The sequence below is a fragment of the Elephantulus edwardii genome, unplaced genomic scaffold, assembly GCF_000299155.1.
Source record: "Elephantulus edwardii isolate Elephantulus edwardi_28Jun2011 unplaced genomic scaffold, EleEdw1.0 scaffold00001, whole genome shotgun sequence".
NCBI lineage: Eukaryota > Metazoa > Chordata > Mammalia > Macroscelidea > Macroscelididae > Elephantulus > Elephantulus edwardii.
In genome coordinates, this window is record NW_006399751.1 from 43,896,272 (window position 1) to 43,915,860 (window position 19,589).

The 19,589-nt window shown below is 35.9% G+C and overlaps 1 protein-coding gene and 1 pseudogene across 1 annotated transcript in view; one reads left to right on the forward strand and one right to left on the reverse strand.

Annotated features, from left to right (window-relative positions):
• The window catches only part of OLA1 (Obg-like ATPase 1), a 211,813-nt gene that overhangs the window by 147,862 nt on the left and 44,362 nt on the right, over positions 1 to 19,589 (forward strand). The window contains exons 6-7 of the mRNA XM_006878823.1: positions 4,004 to 4,084; positions 4,379 to 4,476. Of these exons, the coding sequence (XP_006878885.1) occupies positions 4,004 to 4,084; positions 4,379 to 4,476 (179 nt within the window). The remainder of the gene's footprint in view (positions 1 to 4,003; positions 4,085 to 4,378; positions 4,477 to 19,589) is intronic.
• Positions 15,958 to 16,465, reverse strand: LOC102865832 (annotated as a pseudogene).

The window sequence follows — 19,589 nt, forward strand, 5'->3', positions numbered from 1 at the left end:
CTTGGAGAGGGACATCATGCTTGGTAGGGTGGAGGGACAGCGCAGGAGGGGAAGGCCCTCTATGAGGTGGATTGATTCAGTGACTGGGGTAATCAGGATAGGTGTGTCAGAGGCAGTGCGATTGGCACAGGACAGAGCAGGGTTTGGGGCTGTTGTACATAGAGTCGCTATGAGTCACAAACAACTCGACGGCACATAACAACAAACAACAACATCTGTATCATAGTATATGTGTGTTAAGGGATCTCTGGCCCAGTGGTTAAGGACTTCCGTGCCAACCCAGTGGCACCCAGTTCAAATCCACCAGGTATTCCACAGGGAAAAGATGGGCACATCTCTTCTAATATATGTGTTTAGGAGTCCTGTTATGATGCATAGTGTATTGGGCTACTAACTGGAAGGTGAATGGTTTGACTCCATCAGTCTCTGTTCTAGAGAAGATGGACAGTCTCCTCCTATGAACATTTACAACCTTCGAAAACAAAGGTTATGGATTAGACTTTGAAGGCAGTATGTTTTATATTTGATTATATATTAAAGTTTTTTTGGTTGGTTGGTTTTGAGATTTTGTGGGTTTGGTTTTGTTTTTTAGTTAACTAGGTTCTATAAACTGGAATCTTTTATTGTCTAATCATTAATATTTTCATATGTATGGTCAAACAATGAATAATTATACAAATAAGTTCAGGTGGGTTTTTTTTTCAGGTGGGATTATTTTGTCTGTATAGAAGTTTATCAGGATGGGAAATAGATGATATTTTAATTTTTGTTAATATTTTCACTTTATATGATAAAGTAACACACTATAACTGTACTAGCTAATGATTTTATGTATAACAAGTATGAGTTACTGAATGTCCCTTTGTTCCACATCCATCCACATAAATGTCCAGAAGTTCCAAAAGATTATGGAATAGTTCATCATCATCATCATCATCAAATATTTTATTATAACTATAATTAAAAAATGATAATCCCAAGAGAAGGGACATAATGGAGACCTAATCTGTGTATCACGAGCCCCTAGGTTCTTTATCCTCTGACTTTGGAAAAGCATGTAGAGGGACTTCAGCACCCATCTTTGGCTGCCTGTTCCTCCTTGCTTGTCTCAGGTAGAGACAGCACAACCTTGCCCAAAGCATCCCAGTGGAATGCTTTTCTGAGGCTTCTCCCTAGGTGTCAGCTTCCTAACTATAGGGTAGTAGCAGATGAAGAAGCTAGAAAGAGCTGGGCAGCAAGTGTGGAAGGGATTGGTAGGCTAGAAGAATATAAAGCCTAGTGGAGGAACAGGAAGGCAGACAGGCAGAAAGGAAAAGAAGCCAGCCAGCTGCAAGGCAGGCCTGACTGCTAGTGGGAAGGCGAATGAGTGGTACATTGGTCCCAATGATAGGACCAGAACTGCTTATGGAGACCAGGTAGTGATCACATTGGAGGATTCTCCATGAAGTTTTTGTGCAGTCCTTCAGTGCAGCAATAGTAAAATGGGTCTCAAATCTGATAAGTGACCTCTCTCTTGAATGTAGTACAGAGTCCTCACAACATCCAAACCACAAAGTGTTCTATTTCACAGAACTTGTCATATAAATGACACACACATATAATCTTACCTGAAGACAATTTATAGTTGGGAGTTTTCCTTAGTTTAGCTAACATTTTTTGGTTAATGTAAGATAACTTTTTTTTTGTAAGATAACTTTTTTTGGCTATGAAATCTTTTGTAAGATAATGAAAAGAACTTTGTGTGTAGAGTACAATCAATATTTTAAGCTTTGAAATATTTTCCCTTTCAACTATTCAAAAACTTGATTATAATTTAGACATTTTCTTAAAAGATTTTATTATAGCTTTAAAGAATGCAATATTTGAGGACTTTCATTATGCACTAATTCTATTTAGTTAAAATTTGAGCATTCCTAATTTGTAATATAATATGTTGCTTTAAGATGGAAGTTGGGGGGGAGACCAAAAACCTCTAATACCTAAAACCTTTTACTATAGAATTTCTATGTCTGGTGTAATGGTCTAGTGAATTTAAAATGAAAGAGATACATAGAAAAATTCCTTCACTAGTGATCAGTATTTACTGAGGCCTCTTGATTTTGTAAAAATATTTATAGTTACAAGAGTTGAGAATGGGTTTTACACTTCTAAGAGGATTACAATTTAATTCTCCTATTTTTGGTCTGGCTATCTTTTTTCCTTTAATTGAAAAAAAAAAAAATGAATGGAACCAAATATAAGATGGTACCACTGTTTTCTCCTTCTTTTATATAATCTTGTTGCGTGTTTCTACATAAGCTGTTCTGGCCACTCATAGTAACCAGCTGGGCCATTTCACCTGCTGGAGCCATTAAAGAGGACTCTCTCCCCCTAGATTAATCCCCTCCGACATTAGTTTTTTGCACTGACAACTGGAGCAGGCATTCAGAATTTGCAGGTGGCCAGTGTGACGCACATAATTGCCTACAATTTTAGGCAATGAATAAAAATGGTCTACATTACTTGTCAAAGGTTGTATATGCAGTGCCAAGTGAGATCTATGGGAAGCCTTTTAGGGTTTAAAGAACAGTTAATAGCAAGGCAGCACAGGGCTTTTTTAATCATAATGCATTTGTAATATAGCACTTTGATCTTCTCCTTGTAGGAAATGGTGTTACATTAGCCACTTTTAAACATTTATGAGTGAAATTCAGTTATAGAAGAGTAAAAGTGATTATTTTTAAGCAGAATATGTTAGATTTCATTAAAAGTTTTCGTCTTTCCCCTTCCTTTTAAAATCTGTGGGAAGTCCTTTTTCTTACAGAGTTCCAAATCAGGATCTAAGACCATAGGGCTTTTTCCTTATTTTTCCTGTTGGTAACAGCAAGATTTGGGAGGAAGGTATACTAAATATTGAAATAATTTATACAAGTGGAATGTTTATAGAAGAATAGCTAGTTTATAATAAAAGAAAATACATCAGCAGAAATTTAAGAAATCATTCACCAATAATTGAGTGTTAAATAAATTTTGAGAAATGCATATATCCATAAATTATCTTTAACAAAAAAACAGATGACTCTCAAATGTACTTCTTCTGGAAGAGCTAAGTTTGACCTTTCAGACCCCAGAGCCTTTTATTAACACCTGCCTGTAAGGAGAACCTTGCCACACGCAGCTTTTAGATTCAGAACCACAAAACTGATGAGGAAAGGCTTGAAGGGTTCAGTTTGTGTCACTTGCTGTTTGCCGTTTCCATTTCACAGATGATTAATCTTTCTGTGAAGAAAGGCCAGAGAAACAAAGCACATTGGGCTCTTCCTGCAGTTACTCCTTCTGAATGCACACTAGCTTGCTAACTAAAAGGCCTTTAGATTTCCAGCAGAGAGAGATGTTCTGAAAGTGAATGCAGCTGGTTGGAGGTCACCAGTGCAGGGCTCTTGCCATTGTGTAATGGAGGCTTTGGCAGGTTGGTGGGGGGGCGGGGGTCGGTGGAGAGAAGTGGGCAGGGAGAAGGCGGCAGAAAATTAATTTAGAATATAAAGGGTTTGGGCAAGTTGGTTTAATATTTTGAAGAGTAGATCATCAGTAATAAGTTCAGTTTCTTCTATTTTCTTTGTTTTCTTCTTTAAGGAGAAAAAAAAAGTCATTTAGTCTCTCCTTTCCTCCCTCCTCATTTCGTAAGAGTATATATTTATCCTAATGTGGCATCTAACTAGGTAACATTGAAATATTAACTCTTGTATTTAGTGTTTGATGTGATTGAATTGTCTTCACATTTTTAAAAGCAGTGCTAATTTTACTAGTACCCCATCTTATATATGAAAATTTTGCTTCACAGCAGTGTTTGTTATTTTTTAAATGAGATATTAAAAACAGTTAGCTCTGTGTCTTTTCCTTTTCACTAAAGTTTCCTTTTCACTAAAAATATTGACTTCTATTTTGAGGATTTGAAAGTTTTTAGTATTCAGATGTTTAATATTTAGCATCTTAAGTTTTTTTTTTTTGTTTCAATAATTTGTAGGATATAATGTGCAAAGTCAAATCCTGGGTTGTAGATCAGAAGAAACCTGTTCGTTTCTATCATGATTGGAATGACAAAGAGGTAAGTTAGAAATATAATGCCATCTATTATTACTTTTGATTTCTAAGAGAACAAATTAGAGTTGTAATTATTTTACACTTAACATTCTGTCTAGTTATACTTCATTTCTACAATGATTGCTTACTCCCAGATGGTTCCTCTACTTTATATTTTCTCCTGTACTCTTGATGTTTAAGAACAATTAAACATCTTGAAAATAAGAATTAAGAAGACTTACTTGCTTTAAAAAGTTTACTTTCACATTATGAATCCATTTACTCATTTTTAAAAAGAATTCTCTGTCTTCTGCTTTAGATTGAAGTGTTGAATAAACACTTATTTCTGACTTCAAAACCGATGGTCTACTTAGTTAATCTTTCTGAAAAAGACTACATTAGAAAGAAAAACAAATGGTAAGTTTTTTCTCTACCCAGATATGTATACCAAGCATATCACATCTAAATGTGTGCACTCAGACATGCACGCACATACTAAATGCTTTGAGTGATGTCGTCATTTTTCTCCACATTATTAAAAAGTTAAAAATAGTTGAGGATGCTTTGCCTAGTGTGTCCATTCGGCAATGATTGGTCTACTGATTGGTTTATGTGGAGAGAACTTTAAAAACCCAAAACCAGTTAAAGTAGTAAAATGGCTTATTAACTCATACATACTCTTTTTCAAATTTAAATTTATTTGACATAATTGTTTTATTTCCTTTGCAAATGAGAATAAGTCTAGTTGACTGGAGCAGTAAAACTTTAAGCTAGGAATTTTTAGCTGTATTTCTGTTACATGTAATTTTTAAATACCTGTTGGCTTGTACCTGGACATAAATTTTAAAGTACAAACTAAATGCTTAAAACTATACTGTGAAGTAAAAAGCTTAGGTATCTATTTCAAATGCTTTAAAAGCGTGCAAAGGATATAATTGTGTATTCTAGTAATTTTTTACATGAGTTTTTACACACACACACACACAAATGTAACTTTCCCCCACCATCAATAATGTAAAAAACATAATAAAAAAAATCATACATTCATGTCCACGTGGGCTTGTACACATTTGGCATAGTATTAACTGATTTGCATCACTAGACCTGCAGTATTTTAAAATATTAAGTCATCCAAACAAATCAAGACTATCCAAAGCAAAATATCTGAATTCTCCTAAAATATATTGTCGGTTTCTCCCTGTACTTCATTAAGTACTTAGATGCACATGGTTTCAATTTTCCATTAAAAATTCTCATTTCCATATGATATCAAAGAGTGAGAAGGCTTTAAACTGAAAAATAAACATTCATAGACTGGAAGCCAAAACAATAATTAATGTCAGATGGTTAACTCCAATAAATCATTAGAATAAATTCTGTGAAATTACTGCAACTAAAACTGCCCTGTTGATGTTGCTGTAAGACATTTTGTGTTCCTGATGGGAAGCTGAGTTTAGTCTCTTTATTGGTAATGTTCTAGAAAGCATAAACTTCACTTAAAAATTTAGTTCAGACCGATCAGTGTCCTTGAGCGGGTAATTAACTTTAAACAATCAGTTCTGTCTTGTTTCAAAATCTTATAAATTTCATGATTAATGTGTTAAAAATTGTTACCTTTGGGAAGGAATTTTAAATTTTATTACTTGACCTCAGTTAATAAATCTCATCCTAGTATGAATGATGAGATTTCCTGAGGCTCTGTGAAACAATACAGACATCAAAGTTTACATGAAAAGGGATGAGTCCGTTTCCTTACCCAAAGGGCTTCTCACACCTGTATTTGGATGATTACAGGTAGAACTCCCTGGCTCTAATTGTATAGTAAATACCATTTCCCAGACCCTAATGGTAGACAGACTGCTTGGGAGACGCCAGTCTGTGATTTAGCTGTCGCCAGACACCCCATGTTTTTTGTGAGACCAGTTGTGATGATGATATGGTTATAGCCAATTGAAAGTAAACTCTCTTCTAAATAGCAAATTTTAATTTTTAAAAATATGGAGTTATGATGTGATCCTTTTTTATAAAACCTAATTGTGGTAGATTGTGTGTGTAACTAATGATCTCATATGGCCTTGGTATATGTGTGAGGTGGTGGTGTGTTTCCTTTTTTTTGAGGGGTGGGGGTACCCAGATCTTGTGGAAGTTAGTGTAATTGTAGCTGAAAGATCAAAGACTGGGTAACTGAGTGATGTTCCAGAAGAGAATTTACCACATAGCCATTTTCTGTACAGTTTCTGCCGCCTGCTGTTCCTATTTTCCCTCAAGCTAGCCATTGACTACCCCCTGTGCATCCCTGCTCGTAAAAAATGATTGAGGAAGTATTTGTCATGTATTTATGAGTGGGAAACATTGTGTGATAGGGAATGGCATCTACTGGAGCCAGAAAGATTGCCATTTTCCTTTCATTCAGCCATTCTGCTACAGCTTTAAAATCTCTGTTTATGCAACATAGGCTTTGTATTAAAGTACAGAATAAATTTTATTACGAAGGATATGAACACTAGGTTTTCATCCTTTATAACACAGCGAGCAGATGTAAATAGTACAAATATATTTAAGTATTAAATATACTTAATTTGTATACGCTTGGGGTAGGTAGTGAGCGGTGGCAGTAATGTTTTAAATCTAAGTCCTGTTATGCTAGTTGCTCTTTCCTCCCCCTTCTTCCAAAAAAAGTTTTTGTTTTGTAAGTCAGCATGTAATGTTACTGAAGCAAATTAAGACTGAGGCAGGAAGAAGTAATAAATGTTTTGATGGCTCTTAGATATAGAACTCTCTTTTAAATGGCCAGAAGAGAGCAAGCGACTTTTGGCCACTAGGACCATATTTTAGTAGGTCCCCATTTTAGGAACAACAAACATTTTAGTTACTAGTTCAAGTTCATTTTAAATGTAAGTGGTAACATGTTAATTTTTTCATAAAAAAGAAGGAAATATTAAGAAGATAGATCTGTTGTGCTACTGAATATATTGCCCTTTTGAAAGATTTGAAAGCTAGAACAAGAAGGCTCTAAGTATTTGCTCACTGGATTTAACAATGTTGCATTAGTCATTTTATTGATTTATGATGAAGTCCTAGCCCCAGAAGAGACACTGGTGTGGCAGCTGTGTTAGTTAAAGTTATGTCACAACCAGATGTCAGGTATGCAGATATTGTTAAGGGACTCTACAGAAACCTTTGTGTTGTTAAAAAAATGCTATTTCTTGAATGAATAAAACTACATAGAAAGTTTTTTGTTTTGTGGGTTCCATGAATCTTGAACATTTAAGCATTTTATTTTCTGATGATTAGTTGCTGATTATAACTAAGATTATACTATATTCAGTATTAATCTTCATTTGAGACTACCTACTGAGTCATGGTGTCAAACAGGTACAGGACATCAGAACTGTCAAACCATTGCTTAATTAGGGGTTTGAATTTCAATCTTTGTACCTTTGCTCCTCTGTTGGTAGTACATGCCATCCAATTATGAAATCAATGGAACAAACTAATTTTAGATGTTTTCCACATGTACATAGCTACTAATTATGCTTCAATTTTCTGCTCTCATCTCCTTTCCTTTCCTAAAATGGTTGATAAAAGATAATTATATTCTATTTTTTATTATTATTCTACATATCCATGTTCAACTGGGAAATAAAACTAAACTGTAAGCTCCTCAGATTTCTTACGTGTATCACATTTACATATGTCCTGGTGGGCTCATCCTCACTTGGCATCATATTTGTTTAATATTATGTAAGACTCAATTATTCTGAGTGACAAAATTGATTCAAAATTGGTCACCAAATGTTTGAAAGATCTTGAAGCTATTGTATGATCAAGGGCAGTGTGTCAGTTCATCAAATGAATTTTAAACAGAAAAGTAGGGGTTTTTATTAATTTTTGTACCATATTGTAGGTTTTTAAATTTGTTTTGCTTGTATCTGTTTCTGTTATTTTTTCCACACAATTTGTGTAACAACTAAAAAATATTTTTGGGATATTATAAAATTACACAATTATTGTATACTTGGCTAAGGAGAGAATCTTGAAATGCATGTTATATTTTCTTGGTCACTTAACCCACTGCTGTCAAGTTGATTCTTACTCATAGTGACCCTCTATCAGCTTTCCAAGGCTGTAAGTCTTAATGGGATCAGCCTGCTCATCTTTCTTCCTTGAAATTACTGGTGGATTTGAACCAGAAACCTTTTTAGTAGTAGCCCGATATATTACACTCTATCCAACTAAGACTCTTAAACAGCCCATTAAGGCACTTCAGCTCTTATTTTGCAACAACTGTACATGTGAGAGGAAGTGTGTTTATTTCTGACATAAAATTTTGCATGTCTTTGTATATATCTACAAATACAAATATGTCCACATTTTTAAAACTGTTTTAAGAGACAAGTGGTTTCTGACAACATTAGTCATTTAATATGCTATTTGGATGTATCACACTGCTAGACATTTAACTTTCTTGAAACTAATAAAATTATTGGTTGTTCTCAAATTACTCATTTTAGTTCAAGAGACTTCTCAGCATTTGAAATAGTATTTATTTCAAGAACATACTCAGTTATGTAAAACAAGATCCACATATCTAATTCTTTTTTAAATGTTTTTTATCTTCTACTAGGATGAAAGCTCCAAAATAACCATGCAAATTTTCTTTGGGGTTATGCTTTCCAATTTTATCACTTGTGGTTCATATGGTATTGAGAGGAATATTGTTATCTTGAAGTACCTAGCATACTGATGGTAATTGAAATACTTGTTTATTCTAAATGTGTCCCTATCTACTTGAAATCTCAATGTTCTATTGGTATGTTTATTTTAACATAAAAATATTTAAGTGGAAGTGCTTCTCCTGAAGGAGGACTAGTGCTTATTTGCTCCTGTGACAAATGTGAAAGAGTGGAGAGCTAAATATGAGATTGATGAAATCAATGAGGTGGTTTATTGTTAATGTCACAAAACTTAATTAAAACGGAATGGAAAAAAAAAATATTAAGACCTCTTCCCCATTGTGTACGTTTTTGTTTCCGCTGCTGTTTACTTTCTCATTCATTTACTCTGATTTACAATTTTACAAGTTTTGAAACAGCATCCAAACACTGTGAGTTAGGATCTCAAAGAATAATTTAGCTAATGGACTTTGTTTAATTGTTTATTTCTTGTGTTCTCTCTGATTGGAAATAAAAACTTCAATATACTTTCTTTCAATATATGAAAGAATGATGTTGTTATCATAAGAGCTGAAAGACTCAAGGCAGGGGAGAATTTTTTTGCTCTTTGCAATTGTTTTTCCTTGAAATGTGCTTTTTGTATTCTAATATAGTTGTAATAATAATTTTGAGTTTCTGATTTTCATGAGTTGATTTTTGCTTACTCATTCAACAGTTTACTGTTCGTTTCATACGAGGTCTTAATGCTCTAGGCAACTTAGTCATAATGAAACCAAGTACATGTGGGACAAAGTGTGTTATATTGTTATTATGGAAAGATTAATTCTAGAAGGAAGTAAATCTTTCTCTGTGACCATAATACTTTTAACCCGTATAACGTGAGTATTGGGAGTTTTTCCCATCCTTTTTGCATTTTTGCCCAATGTTATTTGTATCTTTTTAAGTGATGCTTCTTTACAAAATGAGTCACTGAATTTGAGAATATATTTAGAAAAGTAGTTGTCATCTTTGTTAGCATGATCTGCTGGCTCATGATTTGAATGTGATATAATTTATCAAATATGTCAGAACTCTCAACTACTTAAACTAACGAAAGAATTTTATTCCATGTAAGGGGGAAACATTTTAAGTATCTTTTTATTTTTTTATTCAAAAGACTGAATAAGTTTTGGTTGTATTTTTATTATTTTTATCATTTTTCCTGATGATTCACACAAAGCAGTGTCCAGTAGCCTGAGATATGCAGAAATAGATGGTGCCTAGCTCCTACTATGGATTGCTCTTATTAAACTTAGAAGGTCCTGGACAAAGTGGGAGGAAAACAGAACAGAAGCTTTAAAATCATTAACCAAAAATCAGACCAGACTTTCTGGTGGAACCTTTGAGACCCTGACCCTTAGATACTCTTCAAGCCTTGAAATAAACATTGAAGATCTGTAAGGAATATATTCCTCAAAACAATCAAGCATATAAGACCAAAAGGGCAGCATTTGCCTGAAACCAAACTTCAGAAGGCAGGAAGGGGCAGCAACCTAGGCAAATGAAAATAGGGAACCCAAGAGGGAAGTGGACACATGGCCATTACATTGAGGAGATTGCAACAATTGTCATTTAAACATGTCTAAATTGTTGAATAGGAAACTAATTTGCTGTATAAACCTTTACCCAAATTATATTAAGACTACTATTTTAGAATTTTTAGTAGTGTTGTTGTGGTTTTTATTTCCTGTTAACTAGCTCTTTAACCTTGGGCAAATTATTTAGACTTTTTATATATTAAGGGGCTGTTCATCTATAGCTTATAAAATAAAATTCTCAAACTTTATAAAGAATGCAGTAATTGCTTTTTGTTTTCTATATGATTCTTCTTATTTGCTATTTGCATTGTTGGTTTTCCTTTCCATTATATGTATTAGAAAATAGAATGATGTTTAAGCTGATTGTGCCATCGAGACATAAACTAGGTACAGCCAAACCAAATCCACTGCCATCACCTTGATTCTGACTCAAAGTCAAGTTCCTCTACAATGGATCTTTGAGACTGTAGTTCTTAGAGAATGGCACTGCTAGCTGAAAAGTCATTCCTCTCTGGTTGTTCAAATCCATCAGCATCTCCAAAGGAAAAGGATGACCAGTTTCCTCCCTCGTGACTTTCAGCCTCTGAAAACCTTTTGATACGCACTCAGCAACAATGAATTTAACCTTTTAAAATATTTACAGGAGGAATATGCCCAACTTTCTCCTTGAAATAGCTGGTAATATCAAACCACTGACATTTCAATTAACAGCCACCAGGAGGTTGCTCTAAAAGGTGCTACTAAATCAAAGACTGCTCCTCTCTGGTGGTTTAATTCCAACAGCCACTCTGCAAAAGAAAGATGAGCAGTTGTAAAAAGAGTAAGGGCTACATAGGGATGTCCATATCTGACTTTTACCAACTTCACAAAGGGAACTGTCCCTTGTCAGCAATACAAAACAAATTCCCATTAGGTCAGACATGTCTCCCATGCTCCTGTACCTCTTTCTACTCATATCAATACCAGTCTTTCTGCTTTATTTGGCCCAGTATCTGATGTAGTAGATCATGACCACACAGAAGCTACTGGGGAAGTAAAAATATTATACAGGTTAGTACCAGAGTAAAGTCAAGACAGCTTCCAAAATGTGCTCTTAGATGCCTCAGCCTTGAGTCTCATGGCTTTAGGCTAGTGTTTCAAAGCTCTCAGACCTGCTAGTTATGCCCTCCCCGCCCTAGTTGTCCAACTAACTTGGGCAAAGGCCTTGGCCCTGGTTCTGTGTGGAGTGGCAGTCCCTCCATCTGCTCTCTTATCACGTCAGGTCTCTGTTTCTTTGCTGTGGCTGCTATGGTGTCTGCTCCTATAAGCACTGGTCTGGCTGATCCTTCTGATCCTGATGGATGAGTTATGTTCTCTTGCTTGCTCTTTTCTGGTGGTGAAGTTCCTCCTCCTGTTGCTGGATCTGCTCAATTTAATGACAAGACTAACCAATCCTCTTGTGGATAGGCTTACATGCACTATTCTCATATTCTTGTCCATCCGCATAGCAAAGTCAAGTTCATTGACTAGCAGAACTATTTTGAACCCTAAACTCTTCACACTGCAGCAGTCATTTAGCAATTTACAGCCTTGGAAACCAGTTAGAGGGTCAGCTATGAGTCATCTCCAACTCCCTAGCAATGATTGATGCCACCAGGGCTGCTATTTTAGTGAAAATGATCCGGAAAGGCCTTTCTGAAGTGAGGGATTTCATGGTACATAGAAAAGGAAAAACAAGTGCAGAAGGTCTGAGGAGACTGGATAGAGCAAGGAGAAAAGTTCTATAAAAACATTAGAGAAGAAAATGGACTATTTTGTCCAGAATTAAAGAGACCATGGCAAAGCCCTTGGATTTTACTTTTAGTGTGTCGAAGCGTTAATAAATAAGAGAAAACCACTTGAACTTGTGCAGTCTTATTCAAATCAGTTGTATTTTAATAGATCTTTAGCTATATACTAAATATGTTCTGAATTTTAATTTGATGTTTTTAAAAATAACCATTACTTAATTTTTGCTTTTGTTAATTCCTTGTAGAATACAAACACTTTTAATTGTAGTGTTTTAAACATCCTTTAAGGTAATATTGTCAGTTATCCCATGTATTTAAAATTTTTTCTTTCCTTTTTCATGCTTGTCTAGAGTCTTTGTTGACCAATATTACCATTTACCAAGCATTTGTTAAAAGTCTTTTAATATGTGGCCTCAAAGAAAAAATTTAACTTTATTAACAGATATTACTAACAACTTTTATTTGTGTATAACTTTACATGTTTCAACTTTCTACTTTATTTGATTCTCAGATAAACCCCTGTTGCTCGTTATTATATTATTTGGTCTTGAATTTTTATTGATGTGGGGGAAAAATATTTATTATTGCATTACGTTTTGCTTTTTTTTTTTTTTTTTTTTTAGGGATAAATGAAAGCCAGCAACTATAAGTAAGACTTGTATTTTCATTAGTAAAGACTCAAATGCTTTTTAAATTTACCTTAGAAATTATTTTAAAAGAGCAATATGCTCTATTTGGAAGCAGGAGTGTCCATCCACTCTCTAAATAACATGCCTCTGGAAACACTATGAACTTTGATAAATGACGATAGTTATATAAAGGCTTCAGGCCTTTTGTTCATAGGGTCACTTGTAAGTCGTGCTTGACTTGACGGCAATCAGCAACAACAGTAGTATGTTCTATGGAAAACACCTTTAGGTTTAATCCATTTTGAAATGTTTTAAAAAGAGGGAGAAAGCATTTGGTTTTAAATTTCTTTTTGTTATATCTTAAAAGATTTCTCTTGAGCATATCTGGATGGTTGAATCATTAAGGTTGCTATTACATTTCATGCATAAGTTTTATTTAAAATTTACAATCTTTTAAATTGTACCATTTAATCTTGTCTGACCCCTTCATCCCCATCTCTTATTTAATGACATTGACTTGGCTTTTCTTGTGCCAACCCAAAAGATATGCCTCTTTATTTTTTTAGCTACTATGTAGTAGTGACTTTTTGAGTTTATAAATTGGTGAACTGTTAATACAATAATACATGAAATGTCTTTTCATGTCCATTTTACAGATTCTTATTATATGTGCCCTTGAGTCCGAATTAACCCATAGCTGACTCTCCAGTAGGTTTTCAGAGGCAGTAAATAGAATGGGAGGAGATTGCTTGTCTTTCTCCTGCAGAGCAGCTGGTGGATTCAAACCATGTGCTTTTATATTGACTGTGCAGCTTGTTACAACTAGGCCACCAGAAGGAGAAAAGATAGAACATGGCTAAATACTTATATCAGGTAAATACTAGAACTGTATCTACTTGACTTAAATGTTTGTGGCTGTTTCACACTTGATGACAAATGGCCAACTGACAGTATTATTGAGGAGTCTCCGGAAACCACTGAAAATACTCCCTTTTTTATTTGCCAATCCTAGCTCTTTTCCCAAACCATTATAATACTTTGCTTTGACTTCTCAAGCTGCTCTTTTAAAGTGCCCTCTGTTCAGCATATTTGTTTCAGTATCTCTTTCCTGTTTTATAACTTGTGCATGCTCTAGTGAAATTTTCTGGGTCTTTTCTGACATCCATTCTAGTCTTTTCTTTCTCCTCTGTCTTTGCAATGACCTTTTGCTGTTCATTGATAATATATTTTATGTCATCCCACAACTCATCTGGTCTTTGATCATAAGTGTTCAATGCCTGAAACCTATTCTTGATTTTTAAGTTCAGAGATAGACCCATAGTCATACTTTGTTTCTTGAAGATTTGTTTTCATTTTCTTCAACTTCAGTTTGAATTTGTGCGTGAATAATTGATGGTGTGTTGTACTCTGGCCTGGGTTTGACTGCTGATAAGTTTTTCCAATGCTTCTTTCCACATACGTAGTCAGTCTGATGCCTGTGCAATTCATCAGATGAAGTCTATATGTATAGCTGTCTGTGTTTCTCAAAAAAGGTATTTGCTATGAATAAATCACTGAATGTGCAAAATTCAGTGATTCCATCTCCAGCCTGATTTCTGTCCCCAAGTCCTTGATTTCTCACTACCATTTAATGGTGATGAGGGAAGAAGTTCAAACTGCATTGAAGGCACTGGCAAAAAATAAGGCCCCTGGTGTTGATGGATATCAGTTGACATGTTCTACCTCACAGATGCAGTTCTGGCTGTGCTCACCAATATCTGCCTAGAAATTTGAAAGACGGTTATTCGGCCACCTGACTGCAAGAGAGCTCTTCCCCTTTTTAAGAAAGGTGATCTGACTTAATGTGGAAATTATCTAACAATATCTTTAATATGCTCTGGTGGCATAGTGGCAAGAAGCTGCACTGCAATCCCAAAGGCCCAAGGTTCAAGGCCACCAGCTGCTCCACAGGAGAGGCAGTTTCCTTCTGTGTGATTAACTGCTTCTGAAGACCCACTGGAGAGTTAGTTATGGGTTGGTTCCTACTCTACAGACAACAAAAGCAAACAATTATTAAGATCACATACAAACAAAATATTGGTGAAGATCATCATAAAATAGCTAGAACAGTATATTAAGAGAGAACTGCCAGATATTCAGGCTGAGTTTAGAAGAGTCCATCAGGAATATCATTTGCTGATGTCAAATGGATCTTGATTGAAAGGAGAGGATATCAGAAGAATGCCTGTTTGTGTTTTATTGACTACGCAAAGGCATTTGACTGTGTGGAATATAACAAACTAACATTGATAAAGAATAGGAATTTTAAAACACTTAATTATGCTCATAAAAAAAAAACCAGTACCTAGACCAAGAAGCTGTTGTTTGAACAGAGCAAGGAAAGACTGCTTGTTGAAAATCAGGTGAGGTGTGTGTCAAGGTTGTATCCTTTCTCCATATCTGTTCAATGTGTACACTGAGCAGAACATTCAAGAAGCTGGACTTTAGGAAGGAGAGTATGGCATTGGGGTTGGAGGAAAACCTATCAACAGCCTGTGTGCAGATGATATAACCTTGTTTGCTTGAAATGAGGGGGACTTGAAGGGCTTGTTGCAAAGGATCAATGTATGCAGCCTTCAGTATGAATTCCATCTCAACATCAGGAAGACAGAATCCTCATCAGTAGGCCAACAAGCAATGCCATCATGAGAGTTGGAGAAAAGAGTGAAATTATCAGCAGTTTCATCTTGCTTAGATCCATAATCAGCATCCTTGGTACCAGCGGTTTGGAGATCAGGAGACATACAGCATTGAGAAAGTCTCCTGTCAGAGATCTCTCCAAAGTCCTGAAGAGCAGAGATGTCAATTTAAAGACTAAGCTGCACCAGGTTCAAGTCTTGTCAATCATCTGCTGTGAATCTAAGAGCTGGACAATGACTAAGGATGAGATGAATCAGTGAGTTGTGGTGTTTGAGATGAGTACTGAATATTCTGTGGACTGCCAAAAGTACAAACAGATATGTCTTTTTTTTTTGCTTTAAAAAAAAATAACAAAATTTTTTTAAATTAGGGGTTTTCACCACCCCTAAGGCCCAGATCATTGTAGTCTAGACAATCATCCTTCATGTGCTCATTCCTTTGTTAAGGATGAGTTCATCCTGAACTGTAGATCCAAGTGTGTGTGCAAGAGATACTGGCACACATCACAAATAGCATGTAAATCCACAGAGAGAAACATCTGAGTTTTTGTTGTTCAGGCACTTCACATTCATGTTCTTGGATCTGCCACCTTCCCATTGGAATTAGCAGATGACTTCTTTGGAGGCAGAACATTTTCCTCAAAGAAACCAGGGTTGACAGCATTGCCTGCAGGGAAGTACCTAGCCACCACAAAGAAGGACCCGTCACTTGCAGGGGCCTTCCCCACTCCCATCTTCTTTGTAGTCTTCCATGCCATGGCTTTGAAGTGGCCTGTCCCCCAGGTGAAGCCTGGGTTCTAAAAGTTGTAACTCTTGATATCACTGTACCATTTATCAGCCACATCCTTTCCTGACTGGTTGTAGGTTGCCCAGGCCAGGTTCTCTCGACATTGGCCACGACTTGACTCCAGGCTGTGCTTGAAGATCCTTGTGCTGGCCAGGATCTCAGAATACTGCTGCGCCTCTTGGTTGAGTTTCTTGGCAGAACTTTAGTGGAGGGACACCATGCTTCTGCCGGTACTCATTGTGGGCCTTCAGGACTTCATTATTGAACTGCTTGGAAGTTGACTTGCCCATGGCTGGCCACACGCTCCCGGGCTCTGCTGAGGCTGCGCTGCCTCCCGGCTCTGCTTTGTCTCAGATATGTCTTAAAGAGGGTGCAACCAGAATGCTCCTTGGAGGCAAGGATGATGAAGCTTCATCTCACATACTTTGGGACATGTTGTTAGGAGAGGCTATTCCTAGGGGAAAGACATAATACTTCAAAAGGTAGAGGGACAGTGAAGGAGAGGAAGATCATCAGCCAGGTGGATTGACACAGTGACTGCAGCAAAGGGCTCAATTGTATCAGAAAGGGTGAAGATGGCACAGGATAGGACAGAGTTCACTTCTTTTGTTCATAGGGTTACTATGAGTTGTACTCAGCTCTATGGTAGAGTTCACATCTTTTGTTCATAGGGTCACTTGAGTTGTCCTCAGCTCGATGGCATTTAGCAACCACCTTCCATCAAGTGATGAATTGCTTTCGTTAATAAAAAGGTACTTCTCAAGAAAAGCTTCTGCCTTTTTTTGGCCAAGTTTCTGAGGCTGCTTTTTTTGCCCCGTGTCTTAATTTTATTAACTCTGTGTCATATTGAGACAATATCAATATATTTTCTATCTTTAATATTCATTTTAAAGATATGCTTTATGTATAAATTTCTGGGAAGGAAACCTCTGTAAAGTGGTTCATGTTGAAACCAAAACTAAAAGGTCTATCGGATTGACAAGTCAGAAGTAGTGCTGCACAATAAACTCCAAAGGGTTTTTGTTATGTTTTTCAGTAACTTGTTAAGATATAATTGTTCATTACCAGGATGAAAGTTGATGCATAAATGAACATGCAAAAGAGATTATCATGAAATGGCACTGTGGTAGGTAATTCTTAATACTTGTTGATGTAATAGTAGTAGTAATCTTTTTAAGAAAAAAAAAATAGTGATTTGAATAGTATTCTCTAGTCAACACTTAACACTTAGATACCAGTTTCAAGACATAAGACTCAGCGTTTTTTAAAAGCAAGTACCATATTCAATTTAAGGAAGGAAAGAGCATAGAGAGTTGAAGGAATTTGGTCAAGGTTGAATAGCCAGTCAGTGATATGAGGATTAGAACCTGAGCTCTTATCTCTAGAGCTCCGGTTCATTACTTTATTAGTTTTTGGACATTGGTGATGTGGCAAAGATAGACAAGGTTTCAGGAATATGCCAAATACTCACCACCTTCCCCACCATTATCAATTTCTTCTAGCTATTGTTTTATTATTTTTAGACTATGTTCTATAAAATTTGATACTAAAAGTTTACTATAACCTTGTGAAAGAATGGCATGTGAAATAAATGATATTTAGAATTGTATTTTTATTTTCATGATCTCACCTTTGAAAACTTTTTTTTTCAGATTTGTACCAATTAAAAGTGCCAAGAGACAACAATTAAAATAGGCTTTTTTACAAAAAAAGGTACATATTTTAGCAATCTTAAAAAAATAATTGCTAAAATATGTACCTTCTATGTAAAATAATATATAAATGACATGGTTTAGCAATCATTTTTTAAGATAAGGGAGCTCTGGTGGCCTAGTGGTAAGATTTTACTGCGATCCCAAAGACCCATGGTTGAATCCACCAGATGCTCCATGAGAGGATGGGTAGTCTCCTTCCATGCAATTTACTTTATTGCCTCTGAAAACCTGGTGGAGGGCTAGCAGTGAGTTGGTTCCAACTTGATGGCAGATAGCAACAAAGAATGTGATATCAGGATTGGAGGAAGGATTAGCAGCTTCATTATGCAGATGATCTAACGTTGCTTGCTAAAGTGAAGAGAATTTGGCACATTTACTGCAGAATATCAGAGACTGCAGTCTTCAATATGGATTGCATTTCAGTGTCAAGAAAACAAATTCTCACCACTGGACCAGTAGGAAAAAACATGATAAATGGAGAAAAGATTGAAACTGTTAATGATGTCATCTTACTTAGATCCACAATCAGTACACTTGCTACTGGCATTTAGGAGATGTACTGGAAAAGTCTGAAGTCAGGGACCTTTCCAGATAGTTAAGGAGCAGTGATGTCAGTTTGAGGAACAAGGTGTGCATATTTCAGGTCACGGTCTTTTCAGTCACTTGCTATGCTGCTGAAAACTGGGCAATGAAAAGGATGACAGAAGAAGAATTGATGCCTTTGAGTTATACTGATTATCCATCCCATGGACTGCCAAAAGAGCAAGCACGTATCTTGGAGAAGGTGCAGCCAGAATGCTTCATGGAGACAAAGTCATCTCACATACTTTGGGCATCAACATTATGCTTGGAAAAGTGGAGGAGGTGTGGCAAAAGAGGAAAACCCTCCACCAGAAGGATTGACACAGAGACTCAGACCTCTTGTTTTCTGGTTTTTTAATGTTTTTCCTTTAAAAAATTTTTTTTCTTGCAGTTCTTTTTTTTTTTTTTTTTAAATTTTACACTGGTTTACCTAAGATTTTCATACATTGCCACTTAAACTGGATCCCCTCACCTCCCTAACCCACCTACCCTCCACCCATTGTGTGAGAGTCAGTTTCTGAATGCTGTTGTTACGTATATTAATTTCAAATTGTTGTCTGACCTCTTGTCTTTCAGTTCAAAGATCCTTTAGGATTTCTTGTAAAGGTTAGTTTACTTGCTTGTTTTAAACCACAAGTCATTTATTCTACTTCCTTACATTTTCAGTAAAACCCAAGGTTGTTCTGAGAGTGAGTTTGGGGAAATTTTATCTGTTTGCTGGTTTAGCTGTATCGCTTTTATTCAGTGAAGTCTAAGTGAATGATTTATATTTCACTGATAAATACTGATGGAAAGAGTATGAACTCTATTTTTATATACACACATAGAAAATCAGACTTGTTGCCATTGATTTGATCCTCCATAGAAACCTCCATAGAAACACTGCAGGATCAAGTCAAACTGCTAGGTTTCTAAAGGTAAAAATCTATTGAGGCCAACTACCACATCTTCTTTCTGTGGAGTGACTGATGGGTTCAAACAGCTGACCTTCTTGGTAGTTTAATCAGTGTACCACCAGAATCCACTACCATCAAATAAATTCCATCTCTTAGTGAACCCCCACTTAAATTTTCAAGGCTGAAATCTTATAGAGAGACTACTTCATCTTTTTCCTACA